This window comes from Camelus ferus, chromosome 5 (genome assembly GCF_009834535.1).
Source record: "Camelus ferus isolate YT-003-E chromosome 5, BCGSAC_Cfer_1.0, whole genome shotgun sequence".
NCBI classification, from domain to species: Eukaryota; Metazoa; Chordata; class Mammalia; order Artiodactyla; family Camelidae; genus Camelus; species Camelus ferus.
Window position 1 is genome coordinate 16,429,992 of NC_045700.1, and position 20,312 is coordinate 16,450,303.

Below are 20,312 nucleotides of genomic sequence, written 5' to 3' on the forward strand. Positions count from 1 at the left end.
CTTTGGGGCTATAACTGCAGAGCTGAGTAGTTGCCACAGAGCATGCAAAGCCCAAAATATTTACTGGCTGGTCCTTCGGCAAAAATGTTTGTCAGTCCCTTACACATGGTTGCTGTTGGCTGTTAGTTTGAAGAGTCCTCAAACAGCAGTAGAAGCCCTTTCAAACAGGATCTCCTCCTCCCCCATCCCCGCTGCTTTGAAGAGACTTCTGAACTTCCTTTGGGATTTGGATGTTCAGAAGCCATGCCTGGCAATGTCCTGGGAAGCCCGTGTGAAACAGAGCATTCATTCCTGGGGTGTTGAGGGTGTTCCTGGGTGTTTCTCCACACTGCTGAGAGGAGTGTCTGGAGCCAGAGCCTTCTGCAGTTCAGCCTCCGCTGCATCGCCCGGGCCTGCGTGGCAAGGCCATGCCTGTCAGTGCTTTCTCAGGGATTGCGTCATGAAGGGTGTCACTCGCCTCAGTCAATGTTGCTCTTGTTTCTGAGGTGAATTGATCTCTGTCTCCAATGGCCTGACCCAAATTCTGATCCCCAGTGATCACCTCTTATCTAACAGGCCAGGCCTGGTCTACTTGTGTTCTCTAAGTAACAGGAATAGACACCTGGGGGAATAGACACCACCCACCACCCTGTGGTCCAGCCACACCCTCACCTTTCTCACCAGCTTGATTTTCTGGATGCTGGGACGCTCCTCCCTGGACCAGTCACCCGCTCAGGCTGAAGCAGCTGGGAGCCATAATCATCCCTGCCAACCCCCACCCCCACCCCATCCTGCCACCAATATCCTATTTCCCTGCTGCCTGGTCCCCCTTGGCCTCCAGGTCTGTATACCTGGTCTGTCTTGCCTCCTGTCTCCTGGGTCCCTGAGTTCCTTGGGTCTAGACTGTCCCCTGGATTGGCTCTTATTCATCCAGCCTGGCACTTTAGGAAATATCTGTGCCGTTGGCTTTGTGTGCACAGCTGGAAAAAGACCTACAGGGTCGCTGCTCTCACAGAGGCTTCGTTCATTTTGGGGAGAAATAATAAACAGAAGAATGACAGATGGCAGTAAGTTCCAGGAAGAAAAATGACACGGGGAGATGGGATTTTTCTTTTAAAGTACTTGAGGCACTACTTTGGAGGAGATGGTCGAAGAAGGCCTCTCCCAGGAGGTGTCTTTCAGCCCAGATGACACTGAGGAGCTGCCAGGTGGGTGGGGACGTGGTGGGAGGCTGAGGCAGAGTGCGGGCAGGAGCTGCGCGTGCGCCGGGTCCCGGCTGTGCGCATGCGCACCGGGGGCAGCGCAGAGGGGGCTGCGGCGGGAACAGAGGGAACCCCGAGCAGCGTGGCCGGTGCTGATGTGGGAAAAGAAGGCAGAGGGGCGTGGGTACCGTGGCCCTGCAGGCTGAGAGTCTCAGTGTGATGGGAGGAGGAGGGGGAAGAGGGGGATGGATGTTCTTGTGAGAGAGCCTGGCCTGGCTTGCCCCTGCCTGGTGCCGGCCTTGACCCGCCCTGTTGTCCACTGTCACCTCCACGGGGGAGCAGGGAGGAAAGGGGGAGGGAAGTTCTGTCTGTTTCCTTAAGGACATCGGGGTGGAGACCCGGGTGGGGCTTTTGGTTGCTGGTCAGGGGGCTGTGGAGCTGTTACAGCTTTGGGCTTCCGTGGCCCTCATTGACCTGGGGATGTCCATTCCAAGACATGAACGCTATTTACGATTTCGCTCAAAGGGTCAGTGGGGACCCTCACTGTGGTGCCTTTGTGGCTCCCTAAGGTTGCTTGGAAGTGTAGCCCCGACCCTGGTGTTGCAGACCTAAGGCATGATGTCATAGTCAGACAGCAGCTTTGCCTTGTGTTTTGTTCCACGTCTCCTATGAAAAGAAGAAGAAGAAACGTAGAATTTCATTGAAGATAGAAGCCTGTGAAGGTTTGTTGGGGGAATTTTGAGGGTGTGTGTGTGTGTGTTTTTTCTTTTTGGGTCTATTGCTACAAATCTGACCAAGGGGCTGTTTTTCAGAGGTCCGGGTGATGTGAAAAACCATCATTGCCAAAGCAGAAGTTCTCTGCCCTTGAGGAAAATTCGTAGTTCTTGGAGTGAAACTGGTAGCGGGGAGAAGGAAGAGCCTGGGCTGTCTGGTGTGTCTGAGGAGGCCTTGATTACTCTGCAGTGATGTGGCCGGTGTGATTCAGGAAAGGGCTGTCTGCTTTAAAAAACTTGGAACCTGGAAATGGGCCTCTGTGGGGTTTGGGGCTTTTCCAGCAATCCTGTGGTGGAGGCCTGGTCTGTCCAGCATCCCCGTCTGAGCCCGACCAAGTTCATGGGCACGCCCAGCCCAGTCCAGGAGTTGGCACATGACCTCGGGGATGTTTGAGACAGGAGTGCAATCAGAATATGAGTCTCTGGTAACCACAGATTTGTTTTCTGTGTCTGTGAGTCTGTTTGTGGTTTGTAAATAAGCTCATTGTGTTATTTTTTTTAGATTCCACATGTAAGGGATATCATACGATATTTTTCTTTCTCCTTCCAGTTTACTGTGATAATCTCTAAGTCCGTCTATGTTGCTGCACATGACATTATCTCTTTCTTTTTTGCGGCTGAGTAGTATTCCACTGTGTGTGTGTGTGTGTGTGTGTGTGTGTGTCTTTATTCAGTCATCTATTGATGGATCTTTAGGTTGCTTCCATGTCTTGGCTATTGTAAATGGTGGGGAGACAGGGATAAATTAGGAGTTTGGGATTAGCAGATTAGATCAGATTAGATAAACAACCAGTTTCTACTGTACAGCACAGGGATATTCAGTATCTCGCACTAACCTCTAATGAAAAAGAATACGGAGAAGAATACATACTTGTGTGTGTATAACTGAATCACCAAGCTGTATACCAGAGACTAACACAACATTGTAAATTGGCTATACTTAAGTTAAAAAAAAAAAAAAGAGTATGGGTCTCTGGGAGGAACTGGAGGCTCTTTCTTGTACCCTCTTTGTCCTTAAGCCCTTTTCTTTCACTCGGCACCTTGCTTTCAGTCCTGGCTGGAGGAGGGGGTGCACACCTGAGGGTGTTTGCCTCAGGCTCAGAGTGTCCTGCCCCTGAAGCAGGTCCCTCATCTTACCTGGGGGCCTTGGATCCTCCCTTTCTCAGCTCTTTGCATCAGAACTGTTTGGGTAGAGCTCACAGCCACCCTGAAGAACAGCCCACCTGTCTCATGCCTGCCTGGCAGCACCGCTGTCTTCCAGGACCAGCTGTTGGGCAATAGCTGAACATCTTCCTGCCTCTGAGCCACTGTGCTTGCTCTTCCCTCCACCTGTGCATCTTCCCTCCAGAGAGGTCACTCCCTTCTCCCCGTCAGTTCCCTTCATTCTCATTCGTTGTGACACTTCAACTACCTGTCATCATATATTCATTGTGTGTGTGTATCATTTCTCTCCCCCACTTAGAATGTATGCCCCCAGAGAGCAGGGAGTCTTGTCTCTTCTGTTCCCCCACTGCACCTCAGGGCCTTAGTACATGCCTGGCACATAGTGGGAGCCGTGAGTGAATAGCACCAGTGCCTCCCCTAATCCCAACTCTGTGTGGTACAGTTACAGCTAAGGCTAATTTGAAAATCACAGTAATACAGTAATGTTTTTGGTGAGACAGGAAATAAGAGATTCCCTCTGGACTCGTCCAGGCTGCTCTAACTAGCTATTATGTGCGATCCTGCCATGGGAGCTATTGTTTATCCTGGAAAGCAGCTAGTCTGTGTTGATATGTGGCTTGTGGAAGGGCTCCTTGCTACATGCATGACCTCGGGCAAGTCACTGATGTTTTAAAAGCCAGCCTCCTCTTTTGTAAGAGAGAGGATATCATATAACATATGTCATAGGCTTGCTGTAAGGATTACGTGTGTGACAAAGCTTATCGAAGCCCTCAGATTAGTGAATTACATGATGTTGATGTTGAGTTATTGCTCACCCTGGCCCACACGTACCTGCAGTTGGTACCACCGGCCAGAATCATCCCTTTAGACATGACACTGTTTATTCATTTGAATGCATGGCCTCAGGAACCTGTTTATGTAGCTGTTCTTCAGGGTTACGGGGGGTGGGGCCTGACTAGACAGGAGAGGAAATGAGCTGTGCTCTGGAGGAAGGCAGGCCTGCCCCCCCCCCGCCCCCCGCCAAAGAGACAGGCAAGGCTTGTCCGCCAGAATCAGCCTGGGCTGCAGAGACAACACCATCACGGGGCCCCACCCCGGCCAGGTCGGGACCTGCTGCTCTGGGCTCCAGGGAGATGCTGTTCGGCTCTTCCCTGGGCCCCTTTCTGAAGGTGTTAGCTCCACAGAGTGACTTTGGCCTCTTAGAAACAGGCCATGTGATTGTCACTGTCTTGTTTGAAAGATAAAGCTTTCCTTTGTGGGCTTGGAATAAGCTGGGTGCGGCCAAGCTCGCTTTGTCTCTGAAGTGGGTGCTGTTGGGGGGACTGTTTCCGGTGTGAGTGGTGAGCTCGGGCACTGGGCTGCAGCTGCCCTTTCCCAACAGGGAAGATGCCCTGGAGTCAGTGGGGACTTTGGGTGAAAATGGACTTGATCTTTTATTTTTTTAACAGCTTTATGTATGGTTCCTGTGCAGTAAATGACACATATTTCAGATGTACAATTTGATGAATTTTGATAGATGTATCCACCCATGAAACTACCACCACAGTCAAGATAGCTAACATTTCCATCACTCCCCAAGAGGTGCAATTTTTGAATTCCCAATTTATCCCTTCCCAACTTCTTTACCCTCTGGTAACCATAAGTTTGTTCTCTATGTCCATGAGTCTGTTTCTGTGTTGTAGGTAAGTTAATTTGTCTCTTTCTTTTTAGATTCCACATATAAGCAATATCACATGATATTTTTCTTTCTCTTTCTGGCGTACTTCACTTAGAAGGACAATCTCCAGGTCCATCCATGTTGCTGCACATGGCATTATTTATTTTTTATGGCTGAGTAGTATTCCACTGTGTATGCGTATACCACATCTTCTTTATCCAGTCATCTGTTGATGGACATTTGGATTGTTTCCATGTCTTGATTATTGTAAATAGTGATGCTGTGAATACTGGAGTATGTGTGTCTTTTCAAATTATATTTTCCTCTGGATATATGCCCAGGAATGGGATTGCTGGATCATATGGTAAGTCTATTTTATAATTTTTTAAGGAGCCTCCATACTGTCCTCCATAGTGGCTGCACACCAGTTTACATTCCCACCAACAGTGTAGGAGGGTTCCTTTTTCTCCATACCCTGTCCAGCATTTATCATTTGTGGACTTTTTAATGATGGCCATTCTGACTGAGGTGATATCTCATTGTAGTTTTGATTTGCATTTCTCTAACAATTAGTGGTGTTGAGCATCTTTTCATGTGCTTGTTGGCCGTCTGTCTTATTCTTTGGAGAAATGTCTGTTTAGGTCTTCTGCCCGTTTTTTGATTGAGTTGCTTGTTTTTTGTTGTTGTTGTTGTTATTAAGCTGTATGAGCTGTTTGTGTATTTTGGAAATTAGTCCCTTGTCGGTCACATCATTTGCAAATGTTTTCTCCGATTCTGTAGGTTGTCTTTTTGCTTTGTTGATGGTATGCTTCCTTTTAGAGCCTGAGTCCTTTTCTGGGCAAAGGGCTGTTACTGGATTCCTATTCCATGCAGCTGGCTAAATGTCAGGAAAATTGAGAGAACAGCCCAAGAACTCCATTCTGGATGTTTCCAGATTCCAGAGAGCATTTAATATTATCCACCGACTTAGGTAGGATCCTTTTTCAGATTCTGCTGCCTAGAAGTTTCTTGAAATACTAAGGACACTCCCACAGCGCCCCAAGAATAGCATTCCCTTCTAGGTACAAGTTTGAGTCAAAGCTTAAATTCATACCTCTAACCCAGAAGGGCATGACAGTGATACTGAAATTCTGAGCTGTTCTTTGACTGGATAGTGATGGTTCCCTCCCTCTGTGACCTGGTCCAGCTGCCTACGACACCTGCAGGGTGAAGGGTGCCTTTGTGAGTTTAGGTGCAGGTGAGTTGTCCACCACCATGTGGCTTTAAGAACTCAGATGAGATACAGCAGTGAGAGTCAATGACTGAGATGCTTCGGGGTAGGGGGACGTCAGTGTACCTGTGGCCAGTATCCTTGAGTTCTGAGGGTAGAATACACTGTACTGGATGCCTTTTTAAGCAGTATTTAATGCCTTTGCAATGGTCAGAGGAACGTGAATGTTGATAAAAAAAAAATTCAGAGCATTGGAACGTGAAGCTGTCGAAAACCTGGGACTTTTCCTGGTTCGGCCTCGGATTCATTTTCAACCCCAGCAGGCACTTGAGTCACTCTTTCAAAACTGTTCAACACAAGAGAAAAGATACTGTCCATAAAACACACTGGTGCAGAGGATCCCAAGCCCAACTTTGCGTCCTTGCAAATAAAGAATACAAAATAAAATACTTGGTAGTCCCCAAACCCAGATAAATTTTTTTAATTGAAGTATAGTCAGTTTACAATGTTGTATTAATTTCTGGTGTATAGCATCATGTTTCAGTCATACATGTACATACATATATTCCTTTTCATACTCTTTTTCATTATAAGCTATTATAAGGTATTGAATATAGTTCCCTGTGCTATACAGTAAGACCTTGTTGTTTATCTATTTTATGTACAGTAATTAGTATCTGCAAATCCTTTACTCCCAATTTATCCCTTCCCGTCCTCTCTCTACCTGGGTAACCATAACTATGTCTGTGAGTCTATATCTGTTTTGTAAATAAGTTCATTTATGTCCCTTTTTTTTTTTCCAGTCCCAGATAAATTTCTCTGTGGTCCTTTATTTAAATGCAGATAGATATGAGAGATATATTTGTGCTCATTTTAAAATACTGGATTATAGAGCTTTTAAAACTCATCTTTATTGTATTTCCTCATCTATTAGATATTTTAAGCAGCCATACATTTTTTCTTTTTCATCCAACCATTCAATAAACATTTATTGAGCTCCTGATGTCAGTAGCTTGTGGAAATAAAGAGATGACAGGACATACCTGCTCTCTGCCCTCCCTGGGTTTCCAATTTAGTGATGATTCCATCCTATGAATAAATGGCCATCATGTAATATAACCTTTTTGTTGGGTATTTGGGTGGTATCCACTTCTTATCTATAATAACACTCTTCTCTTTTATAACTAACACTGCTTCAAATGTCCTTGCACATAATGAATGGACTGGATTTTGGTCATTACTCTAACTGTAATATCTTTCCATGGAAAGTCATTTTAAAATTAATTTTAAAACTTGTAACTGATGAAACCTGACATTCCTGGCAGTCAGTGGGAATGAGAGGTTGGGGTTAATTCTTTTTTCATTAGCACCTTCCTTTCTCATTAACGCCCTGTCTATGTCAGTTTCTCTGAAACAGCAAGTGAATCTGCTCTGTGGTTCTGTTGCTCGAGCTCTGCCTCTCGGGGTGGCCGAGATAGAGAGGGATCTGCATTAGGAGGAAGCGAAGATGAAAATGATTTCTGGCAGTTCCGATGAAGTCCTTGCTCATCTCACAGTTGGTTCTGTGCCAGTGAATCGTGGCGCCTGCACCTTAAACGTAGTTCTGGGTTGTGGCTGCTCCCAGAATCCTTGACATGTGGGTTCTGCAAGTTCCGACTGAGTGACTCAAGAGTGGAGCCTGGTACCTCTGACTCCACAGCTGAGCCTGAGGGACAGCAGGCTTTGGGAGCATGTCCCAGGGGAGCGTGGTGGGGGGCCAGCATTGCCCCCAAGCACAGCCTTTCTTGATAAATCCCCAGATATTGATTGACTTGATGATCTGGACAATCAGGGTTTACCACCCAATTTCCTGGGTTTAGCTGAGAAACCTATAAAAACTGATAGACCTTTTCCCACCAGCAGGACCCCCTTTCTACTGAGATCTTGTCTCCTTGGACTCCAGCTATGGGAGAAAGTATAGCTGGCAGTGATCTCTCCTTGGCTATCCTGCTCAAGGATGTGGCAGCATCTTCCAGACCCTTCTTATCCTTAATGTCATGGCTTTCCAGAAATGAAAAATCACAGAAGCTGCCAGAGCACCTGTTTTGAGAGTCTGTCGATCTCTCCTTTGATCAGAAAACTCCTGGTGTGGTAGAAACCAAAGCTTACTTTCCCCAGAGGGAGCATTTTAAATGTTTTTGACTACTTTGATCTCATCTTCATCATGTACAGTAAGTTATAGGAACGCAGAATTGCAATTGTCATGTTGGGATTAAATTTTTATTGCTGAGGCTTTGAAGCACAGACAAAAATTTAAAAGCCCGTTAGTAACTGGAAATTGTAATCCTGCTGAGGATGCATTTTACTGTATAATAACTGTAAAACAGTGATAAATACGAAAATATTATACTAGAATTTGGAGGAATTTATTCACCCTCATTCCTTTATTAAACTGTATAGAAATTATTCTTGAATGTTCAGTCTTACCAAATATAATGGGTTCTCATTAGACTAAAACACATACAAAAATATTCTGGTATTAGTTTAAAATTGCAATAAAACTTTTAACAGTTCTTGCAGGTTTAACTGTAAAATACAAATGTGAGAGACAATTTCATCACCTAGAAAGATATAGTTTGTCTAGCCTTATTTGTGGGAAGACTGTAGTTGATTTATTTGTTGGTTTGTTCATTCATTCACTTACTCCCTTACATAACACACACTTAGTGATGACTGCAGTATGCCAAGCTCTGTACCAGCCTGTTGGTAAGGATACAAAGAGAGGCTGGGGATCATCTATGTCCTTGTGTGTTTTATTGACTCAGTATCTTTTATCTTGTGTTGAAATGCCTTAAAATAGTGACTCAGATAACTGCCTGAGTTGAAAGTGAACTTTTTTCTTTTCAGATTGGGAGAGAAAAGATGCCTACCCAGGTAAAGGCCAAGGTGTTTGATAGCCTTGTATTCCATTTTCATTTTAAGGGAGAAGATAAAGACAAGTTCTTCATTATGTTTAGTGTTGGAGTTGCTCGCAGAACAGTGGCATCCACGAGTCTTGAGGGTGGTTGGGATACGATTTCACAAAACCTTTTGGCTTCTGCCTTGTGTTTAATCTGAGTGTGTTCAGAAGGAGCAGGTCAGAGGTGTTTGCTGGCTAGCACGCCCATAATGGTCCTTAGGAGGAAGCGTAGCATGGTGGATAAGAGCCATCGTGTCTGGAGCCAGGTTATCTGGGTTTGGATGTGGATCTGTAGTCACGTGGGGCAAGTTGCTTAACCTGTCTGTGCTGTGGTTTACTCATGTGCTAAATGGAGATGGGAATGACAACACAATTCTCACGTTGGCAGGATCACATGCATTAATCCATGTAAAGTGCTTAGGATAATAGCTGATGCATAGGGCTCAGTAAATGGAGTGGTGATGGTAGTGGAGGAGGAGCAGCAGCAGCAGCATAGTGGTAACAGTAGTAACAATATTAACAGTAGTAATAGTAGTAACAGTATTAACAGCAGCAGCAGCTGTAGCGATAGTAGCCATAGCAACAGCAGCGGTGTTAGTGTTGGGGCAGTCGTGATGGTGAACATCCACATCCTTCTCATTGTGAATTCCTTTATTCACCCCATGTCACAGAGTCACAAAAGGTCAGCCTCTGGTAGGTGGGGTCAACAAGAGAGAGTAGGTCACATTTGTTGATGGACTGTATTTTAAGAATCGAGGAAAGGGGTCTTTTTAATGCTGATGTCACAACTTTGCGGTCTGCCTAGGGTGTGCGCCATCAGTGACTGTCACCAGTAACTATGGGTTAGGGGACTCTGTCCAGTAGCCCTGTTACCTTTTAAGGAAAAGGCAAAAGGTTACCAGCCCTTGAGAGACCATCAGCACGGGCTCGGCTTCTGCCAGCCCCCGCCCTCCCTCACTGGACTCCCTGTCATATTTGTAGCCGTGCTGCCCTTCCCTCTGTGTGTGAAAGTCTCCCATAAAGCAAGTTCAGTGACTGGTTGCTCACACTTCCTTGTCTCTCCCCTAACCCCTCTGTCAAAAGTCTCTCTTGATATCTCCACAAGGGACACTGGCAGTGTCTGGAGATGGAGACATTTCTGGTCGTCATAGGTGGGGATGGCTACTGTCAGTGGCTAGCGCGCGCACGCACGCACGCACGCACGCACACAACAAAGAATTATCTGGCCCAAAGTGTCAAGTGTGTTGAAGCTAAGAGACCCTGACTTAACCGGAGGGTCAGGGCCTCTGTGTCTGGCTAACTACAATTGCTGGTAATAGTTAAATGCTATTTTTACACGTGGACTCCCTGGCTGGTGATACAGGCTCTGGGCAAGGAGGCTGGAGATGGGGGAGGTGGATGTCATTTATCTGAGGAGTGGCTTCTTTACAGAGAATACAGCTGCCTCTGAGTGGCACCATTGCCGCCTGTCAGCGTGACCAGCCTCTGGCAATCTTCGGAGCTCTGGAGAAGCAGTCAGTGCTTTCAATTCAGCGTGAGAGCAGAGCTGGTGGCTGACTCCCGCCGTCCGTGCCAGCTAATGACGTGTCAGGGAAAGGCTGTGAGTCATGCAGCCCCTGGAGGGGAGTCATCTCGTGACCCTTTGGATAAAGTGATAAAGCTCTGCATCATCACTCAGGGAGAGATTTCTTTAGAAAGGATAAGAGCATTTTCCAGAGGCTTAATTTTTTATTTATATACGTAACAGGCAGTTATGTAGTACTTATGTGCGAGGCGGGGTTCAAAACGTCTTCTAAATCTTAATGTATTAAGACCCCGCAACAACCCGAAAGAGGTAGGCTTATTCTTTTCACACTTTGACAGATGAGGATGCAGGAATGGAGAGAGAAGGCTCAAACCTAGGAAGCTTGGCTCCAGAGCCTAAGCCCTTAACCACTGCGCTATGGATGAAAGTTGCTGAATCCATGTTTGGTTTCTTTCTTCTACCCTGGCTCTGGACTTCTGACTGGTCACAACGAGGCATCAGGGAATTAGGCAGTCCTGACACAAGTCGCCATTCCTACTTTTATCTCTGTACCCATGATCGTATTACTTCCTGTCTGTGAATCTCAGTTTTCCCATCTGTAAAATGAAGTCATACCTACCTCCTGGAGAATGTGGAGGTAAATGGAATTCCTTATATATGTGCATGGCATGTAACAGGCCTTCAGGAACTCTTCGTTGTAACCATATTTTTAGCCTGTTGCTCTAATGTCATGGCCAGCTTGTCTTACTGCCTGTAAGTAAGGTACACGCTGAAGAACAGAAAATAAGCCTGGTCAGATATTTTTTTAAAATGTGCGAAGGCGCAGACTACTACAGATCTCAACGTCGTGAAGAAGTCTGATGTTTGGTGTTGGGGAAATGGTGAGGAGATTGAGATTATGCCAAGCACATGGAACCAGACTTTCAGGATAAGGATATGGGTTCTGTTTCTGTTGGTAGTTTTTGTCCGCTCCAGTGGTGCTGTCTGTAAACCCATAAGGACACAAATGTCTATGTCAATTACATGTCTTTGTTTCCGTTCTGGTGAGTTTCTCTCTTGAGCTGGCAAAATAGGAAGCCTGGGTGCCTGTTGGCCAAGGTTCACTGCCTGTGCTCTGAAGTTGGTGGATTGATCCAGTGTGTTTCTTTCTGGGCGGGATCAGAGCACCTGCTCAGAGCACAATTGCTCTGTTCCCAGCAGAACCGAAGGTGGCAACTTCCCATTTGTCTCAGTTCCCAACTTCTCTGCATTCTGGTACCCACACTGTGACCTACTCCCCTGGCCCACTCCCAGTTCATAAGTGAGTCTGGCTTCTTTCCACATAGGTGGCTATCCTGTTGGCCTTCTATCTTTCTCACGTGCACAAGTTGGACTATCTTTCTTTGAAGAGTTTCCAGGGGAGAGGGGGCCAAATTAATCTCTCCTGGTGTGTGTGGAATACCTTGTGTACAAACTTAGTAAATACTCGTGTAGGCATGAGGATAATGTGTCTGTAATTTATCCAGAGAGAAGTGTACTTCTCTGTAACCCACAGCCAGATACGTAAGAAAGGAAATCACCACGAGAGAATAGCCCGAGCCTCTAGACCTATGCCCGGCACATAGCAGTTGTTCAATAAATATTTCTCGACTGAATGAATCTGTCATTAAGTGTATTCCAAAATCTCAATATAGTTAAACTCTAAGTTATCCAGCATGCCTAGATTCTGAAACTGTAGCTTCTATTAAGTATTCCCAACAGAAATAAAGACTTCGCAAAAAATCGGAACATACTAGAGTATACAGCACTAAAAATACCAATGAACTTGGTCAGAAGTTACTTCAGGCTTTGCTGTACTTTGGGCTTGTCATTTTGTGTGTCAGTAACCACCACGTGGACAGGAGGAAGAACTTGATCCAGTGCTTTGGTAGGATGCTGAAAGAATTTTCTCTCTCAGCCGAGTAGCCAGAAATAATTTTGTCACTTACTGTGAAACATGTATTGCAGAACAGACTGATGTGTTTCATACCCTCTGGACCACTCAAACGTGGCCTCTGTCATCTTTAACATGTGGTGTGTTAGGCCAGGTCTTCACATGATGCTTTTTGACTGTGCCAAGTCCTGTTCTTCATGTTGGAGATAGAAGTACAGAGCGAGCGGGCGGGCGTGGGCGAGCATTCACCAGACAAATATGCAGGGGCCAAAGAATTTTTGAACTATGTACATTTTCTTTTACAGATTTGAAGAAAACTCTTGCTGTGCTGTTGGATAACATTTTGCAGCGCATTGGCAAGTTAGAGTCAAAGGTGGACAACCTCGTAATCAATGGCACCGGAACCAACTTGACCAACTCCACCACAGCTGTTCCCAGCTTGGTAGCACTTGAGAAAATTAATGTGGCAGGTAAGAATCGCAATTCTATGCCCTGATGTGGAGTCAAAGCCTGCTTTTAACTGGGAGGAGAATATAGGAGCACAGTGGTTCTTACTGGTATAAGATAATCCCCTAAATGCGGTCGGGCCCCTGTGAAGCTAATTTTAAATTTATTTTTGAATAATATGATAAAATGCTTTTATGGTCTTGTCATGATGTGTGATATCTGGTGGTTTCTATGACATATTTCACATAATGAGCTCCTGAAATTACTTTTAATGAGAAGATTCCTAGCAGGGGTGAAGGAAATGCAGAGGTGATCTGGGAAGCTCATGCCATGTAGGGTCCCTTCCCCGGCCCCATTTTCATCGATTTCACAAGTCCGTTTCACATAATAGATTCTCTCTTCCCGGCTGTTAAAGAACCACCACCATTGCAGAAAGTGCCTCCTTTGTGTATCTGGGGAAAGAGAAATTCTGGAAATGACACTTGGGCAATTAGTGGTCCCTGCCTGATCATGGTCACTCAGGGACACCACCATGCAGTTCCCACTGGGCTGCCTTTTGTCTGGCCCCTTCTGGAGTCTTGGATGAAAGAAGAGAAATGAATTTAAAAACAAAACCCAAATCACACATTGTGTGTATTGTCCACAGTTCACATTGGAACCCCCCATCCCCCGTCACGCTGTCTTGGCGTTGGCCTCTGGACCTTTGTGGTTGAGCCAGGATGCACCCTTGTTAGGATGACCACTGTCATTTCCTGGGGACCTGGGATAAAGTGAAGAGCTGAGGATTAGGACTAGGTGGTTTGGGTGAATGGCTGTGAATGCATTGTCTATCCTCCTGGTGGGGTGGTATCCAAACTCTAGTTAATGGATAAAATGAGTAGCTGGATTACTTTTGAAAATTTAAAACTCTACTTTCGTATACGTTTAGGCTTCTTTCTCCCTCTTTCTCACAGGAGATTCATAGACTTAAGTGGGAGAGAGATTCATTTCCATTCCTACCTCCCAGCGTCAAAACATTTAATTGTTTCACGTTAAGCAAGCTGGTTGTATTACCTTTCTTCTGTGTTCTTTGCCCTTTAGCAAGTTTTAAATTGCAAAATAGATTTCTAATAATCCAAAGTATCCCACCAAACAAAGGTATTAAAAATAACTTTTAATTACAACACAGAGGTGTCTCCTTGGCCATAAATCCAGTCTTCACTGCAGTTTCCCACAGCTTCTGTAATTAGACAAGAAAGCCTCCCACTGTGTTGAGCTGCTTATTAATAAATGGAGCCCAGGCCTCTCCAGTCTGCACTCCTCCACCCCTGTTCCTGGTAGGGAGTGCTGCTGAAAAGGTCCTATCTGGTTGCATGGCAGTTCTGCGTGATCGTACTTCCGGTGTTGGGGAGGGGCGCTCTGCCTCTAACAGTGCTGCCTCCCACTGCTTCTGTCCTGTTGGGCCTGTGTCAACATGCCTGCTGTCCTGCTCTTCCCTGAGAAGGGATCTCACTGCTCTGCCTGTGCCGTTGGCGTGCCGGGCTCGCAGGGAGACTTCCCTGCCAGGGCTGCAAGTCCCAGGGAACAAATTTTGAGTAGAGCTCCAGGAATGAAATGGGTGGGAAGTGGTGGCTACTTCTGCAAGTGGAATCCCAGCCCTGTGTATTGAACTGGGTCACTTGGTTAACACATCTCTCTGAGCACATTCTCCAAGTCATTGGCTCTGAGTGGGGCTCCTTTAGAAGTATGTGCCATTGGTACTGTATTTCTAATATTTACAGAACCAGAGTATTTTGTTTTTGTTTTTGTTTTTCCCTTTTTGGGAAAAGGGAGCGCATATAGTATATGCCTTGGATAATTAGCATCATTCTTACTCGTTTGCATCTTTCATGTGTGTCACACTCCATACCTTCGAGATTCTTACTAGCCAACCAGCAAGATAATACACATGCATAAAGTAATATAAACTGTGGTCACCCTAAGCAGAGGGTGACTGTGGAAGGCTTCTGACAGTCAGAGGTGAACATGGAAGTTGGGTAGGATGGAGGCGACTGATAGAGATACAGATGAGAAACGGAGTGTGACCCAGAAAAAAAAAAAAGTTGGAAAGAAAGAGAGGAAACTATCAACTAGCAACCATCCAGTAAATCCCAGTGCATTTCCCTTGACCCTTGAAGGCATGTGATTTCATTTAATCTTCTCAACATCTCAGAGAACTAGGTGGTTTTATGAGTGTAAGTATTTGGAGAGGGGGACCTTCGGTACTGGAATCCCCTGAGGTCAGCTGAAGACCCACTAGTACCTTGTAAAGGAGAGATGGCGTTGCTCCTTCTTTCTTGCTTCCATTTGTACGTCATCCCAAATGGGTGAGTCTAGAAAAAAATGTGCTACCATTTTCTTAGGAGGTTCCTAGAGAGCTGACAGTCTCTGGAATATTTAATACTCTGTCTGATAAGAAAGTTCTTTACATCTAAGGGTCTGTTCCTTTGGCTGACCTGTATATTAAAAAGCAAACAAGCAAACAACAAAACCAGTCCCTCTGTGCGTGTGTGTGCACATTCATCCCCTTGCCAGACACTGTTGGCCGCAGTGAACACAGACATGATATGAAGAATATGGGCATCCTCCTTCATTTCCCCCAGAGGTTGGAGGGTCCTTTATATCTTGTGAAATAACCAATGTATATTTTTTATTTGCCATGTCTGCAGATGAGGGTGCCAGAAAGAAGGACAGGCACTTAAGTCCCTGGTCCTAGCTCACTGTCAAGCTGTCACTGCTTTTTTGCCTTTTCCCTGATCCGGGGCTGTGCTGGTCATCCTCACACCCCTCTTGTAGCAGGAGTAGCTCTTGAGTTGTGAGAGAGCTTGTTTTTACGAAGTTCCAATCCTAGTCGAGTGGGATTTTTCTTTCTCCCTTTCTGCATTAAGACATGTGGTAATTGCCCAGAAATGTTCTCCCTGGTGTGTCTTTACTGCTTGCTCTGCTGTCGTATGCTTAGTGATGCTTCTGGTTGCTTATTGTTGTGTCTTATTGCTCGCTGATGTATCTTCCAGTTGGCTATAAACTGCATCTAAATTGGGTACTGTGGCAGTTGAAGAAGAATTCCCTGAATTTATTTTCTTTTGGGGATGTGTGTGTGTGCGTTTGTGTGTATGTCCCCTTTCCTTTCTCCCTTAGCTGTGTTCTATGTGGCTTTTATCCAAAATGGCTTTCCTTTCCAAATTTATTCCTGTTGGGCTTTTTTATTATGTGGAAATGAATGTTCCCCTAGAGAAATTTACGTGGAAATGAACTTTATTGAAATCAAGAATCAGTATTGAACTGCATTTTTTGAGGCCTGTTGATCTTATGGAAGAGGAAGGGGAATCAAAAAAATGAAGAAACAGGTTGGGGGAAAAAAAAAACAAAACACCTTTCAACCAATCATGATTTCTCCAGGTTTAATCCCTGAAAGAACTTCAGTGTGCCTTTGTCAAAATCATCTTCTTTCGGAATGATGCTTTAGTATTTTAGAAAGACCAATTCTGCTTTTCTCCGGATTTGTGATCTTAAGTTATGAAGCGGAGTGAACAGGATTGGATCTGTCACTCTTGACCGTGTACTGATGTGGACGAAAGGTAGAGAGTCCAGGTGTGCAACAGTGAACATCCTTGCCTCCTGAGGACTGAGAGTGTCCGCCTTTATCCTCGTTTTGCCCACAGTGTCTCGGGTAAAGCCTCGTTGTTGAAGGTAGTCAGTAAATGCTGTCCACTTGGACTGGATCTTGCTGGAGGGGAGAGCATTTGTTTCACGTCTGCAGGGAGTGCCTCCTCATAGCTCCTCCTCTGCATTTATACGTGTAGGGATTTGCTTGAAAGTGTGACTTGGTATCTCCTTGCCCTTTCTCAGACCCCAGAAGACACCACGGAAGAAATATGACCCTGTTTTTGTCTCTCGTGGCTCATCTTCCTATGGATGACTTGATGCTGTAGAGCCTTTACAGAGTGATGGTTACAACTCTAGATTGTAATCGTTTGTGGGGATGGGGACATTGCCTAGCTCTCTGTGGTGGGGGAGGGGAGGGAGGAGCGTGGGCACATGTGAGTGCATGCGCTCGGGCATATATTTATTTAAACTCTCAAGAATATATTGTTGTTCAACATCAGCTGAATAACTGGCCAGCTTTCACTAAGAGGCAGAACATGATGATAGGGTCTCCTGTGTTGTGATTGCTTACAATTGCCAGGTGACTTGGGAAACACAGTCACAAAAACAAAAATGCAGGCACCCTGTTGAGAGGATGTTTTCTGAGACTGAGTCCAAATTGAACGTCAGACAGCCTTGCATTTTCCAAACGTCAGTCTCAACGTGCGACGGATTCTTGTATTTGGGGTTGATGTGCAGTGTGTTTGAACTTGGATGTTGTTCGCAACCGAAGAACCATACTTGTTATTCCTAGCATTTTAAAGTTGAAAATGAAAAATGTCCCTGCTGAGTTGCAGGGCCTCCGTTTGGAAGTGCAGTTTCCCTCCCTTTGTGCTGCTAATGGACCTTGAAATTAAGTTGCACCTGCACTGTTTCCTTGTTTGTGTTATCCGAGGTATTGGCACTGCACCTAAAGTGTCCCAGCCCCGTCCAGGCAGGGGCTCAGCAGGTGACTTTCCCAGGGTCAGCTGTTGGTCTGTCAGTGGCACCCCAGTGCTGCTGAAAGACAGGAGAGAGATGAAGGAGAAGGGTGCTTTCTTATTAACTTGAGCAAGAAACAAATGTGTTCCTCCTATCTGTCTGCTTGTGCCTTTGTTTCAGTGTTTGCAGGGGCAGCAATATGTGTTTGGCTGCTTGTCAGAAGCAGTCCCTTTGGTATCTTCACAGAAAATGTGTGTCATTGTTGATGTGGCTTTGACTTATGTGTAGTCAATGGTGTTTTGATTTGTATCATGATGGAGGAGGAGGAGGAGGAGGAGGAAGAAAATACAGTTCAGGAGGCATGGTGCTGACCTGTGAGCCTGGGTATTAACAGCACTGATTCCCAACGGCCTGCAGTTTTTGCCTTGCAGGCCACACTTGGCAACATCTGGAGAGATTTTTGGTTATCACAACTGAGGAGGAGCTTTTGGCATCTAGTAGAGAGAGGCCAGGGATGCCACTGAACATCCTGCAGTGCACAGGCTGGCCCCCATGGCAGAGAAGTACCTACCCCTGAATGTCAATTGTGCGGTGGTTCAGAAACCCCGATCTATAAGGTCGTGTAGGAAACTGATTTTCCCTCTCATGATCAGTGCAGAAAGATGCCTGAGACTTTGAAGTTTCCTGGTTGGCCAGCTGAGACCTTCAGTCGCCTACCCACTTTCTAGCCAGAATGTTTGCAACCCCCTCCCTCCTCCGCCCCCAGCCCTCACTACTTTTAACTTTGCAACTGGTGTTTGAAAACTTGCAGAGATTTTTATAAACTCCCCGAAGACTATTTTGGGATTCTGACCTTAAGAAACCTCTTTCCTGGACCCAAACCAGTAAATTTTTGGCAATCTGCATTTTACCCCTGCTTAAATAGAAGGTAATTATTTCTTTTCATGAAAGAGCCACTAATTCAGAATAATGATAGCAAAGTAGTCAGAGACAGTGGAGTTAAATTACCAGAATATTTTAAAAGAAATTTCATTTTATTAATTGTAAGTGGAATATATAATTATCAAGATATGAGGGAGTAAATTAAATAAGTTAAGGAAAACAAGAGAGGTCCCCAAAGATGGACTTCACAACATGAAATCCCCTCCAGGGCTTATCTAGGACAACCTAAAAGGAGATGAGACAGAAAAGGTAGGTTGGGGGAACCTGTGAAGAGTTTTCAGTGTACAACCAGGGAGTTTCTGTTTTGTCCTGTAACAGTGACAGCTGATGAGGGTTTAAAGCAGGAGGGTGATTAGATGAGATCTGTATTTTCAGAGAAAACTGAAACATGCTGGATGCTTGTGAAGGGGGTCATATGGAAGCTGGGCGAGAGTTTAGTTAACTTGTGCAGAAGAACTGAAAGACATATGCATGAAGCCAGGGAGAAGGGGAGGGTTTGAGATCCAAGTCAGGTGGAGCTGACATGATGGGGTTGCTGGTGGACCAGGGAGGCAGGCGAGGGAGGAGCCATCATAATGATTCCCAAGGATGGAACCTAAGGATGACTGGATGATGCATTTACTGAGGGAAAGAGCCAGCAAGGACCGGATTTTGGAAAGATAGTAGCCACATGTTAATGTGGATCTAGGGAGTGTCAGTGGCTTTGCTGCAGGCTATTTGTTGAGGAACATCAGTTTAAAGAGAGTTCAAACATTGGTGCTCAGGAGATGGAGGACAATGGAAGGCAGTGCTTGTAGAGCCAGGCTGCCCAGGTTCAAATCCCGGCTCCACCACTTCGTACCTGTGTGACCTCGGCGTGTTTCTTCATCTTTCAATGCCTGAGCTTCTTCATCTGTAAAATTGGGGAGGTAATAGTAGTGTCCATTTCATGTGGATTGTTTATGGGGATTAAGTAAGTTAAGTGATCTCTGTAGAAACATGGCTGGTGCCAAGTCAGCACTATATGAGCGTGTGTTAATTACAGTTTAAAGGCTCCACATTTAGAATGTTGATATAAGAATGGAAACTGTACTGACTAGTTATTATTAATATTTATGTGTAACGTAATATTGACTATTAATCTCACGACTGATAGTGAAACTAATATTTGTACAGTGCTTGAGAGATGAGAAAGTATTTTCATACATGTTTATTACGTCATTTGAGTGCTTTAAACTTGAAGTTCCCAAATTGACCTTTTTGTCAGTACATAGACACCTTTATTATCAATACTTGGAGGCTTAGCAGGAAATCCATGTATTTGTCAGTAATCTCTTGATTGCTAGAGGCAAAAAAAAACCTGAAACAGAAATGGAATTTGGGACCCACGTAATCAAGAGAGTTCAGAAGATGCACCTGAGCTGACGCTGCTGGATACAGACATGGGAACTGTCTTCAAGAACCTCAGCCATCCTGCCATCTGCATTGGCTTCATTCTTGAGTCATCATAGCCAGGTGGTGGCAGAAATGGCCCTAGGAGGCTCTAGGTTTCTGGCAGTGCTCTTTAAGAGTGTTCTCATTGGCTGGGCCTGCAGTGCATGCCTCTCTGTGATCCAGTGACAGTGCCCAGGGACATCCTGATTGGCCAGGCCTGGGTGACGTAGGTCACCCCAGAATTTCACGGTAGGGGAGGATCCCTGAAGAGATTCCGAACAAGCAGATAAAATAGGTGCAATGACCCAAGACCCTGGTCAAGTTACAGTTTGGATTTCCAGAGTCATCCTAAACCTGACTTAAACTTTCTTCCCCTGAGGGTTCAATGGGCAAAGCTTCTGGAATGTGACACTTTCTGTCCCCGTTTTATTTGATTTGATTTGATATTTTATTTTTTTTTATTGAAGTTTAGTTGATTTACATTGTTGTGTTTAGTTTCTGGTGTACAGCATAGTGACTCAGTTATATATATATATATATATTTATGTATATGTATGGATAGTCTT

General features: G+C 45.2%; 1 protein-coding gene across 5 annotated transcripts in view; it reads left to right on the forward strand.

Annotated features, from left to right (window-relative positions):
* Positions 1 to 20,312, forward strand: part of MGAT5 (alpha-1,6-mannosylglycoprotein 6-beta-N-acetylglucosaminyltransferase) — a 333,568-nt gene that overhangs the window by 127,776 nt on the left and 185,480 nt on the right. For all 5 annotated transcript variants that reach the window (XM_032479342.1, XM_032479341.1, XM_032479339.1 and 2 more), the window contains one exon: positions 12,666 to 12,830. In XM_032479342.1, coding sequence (XP_032335233.1) covers positions 12,666 to 12,830 — 165 coding nt within the window. The remainder of the gene's footprint in view (positions 1 to 12,665; positions 12,831 to 20,312) is intronic.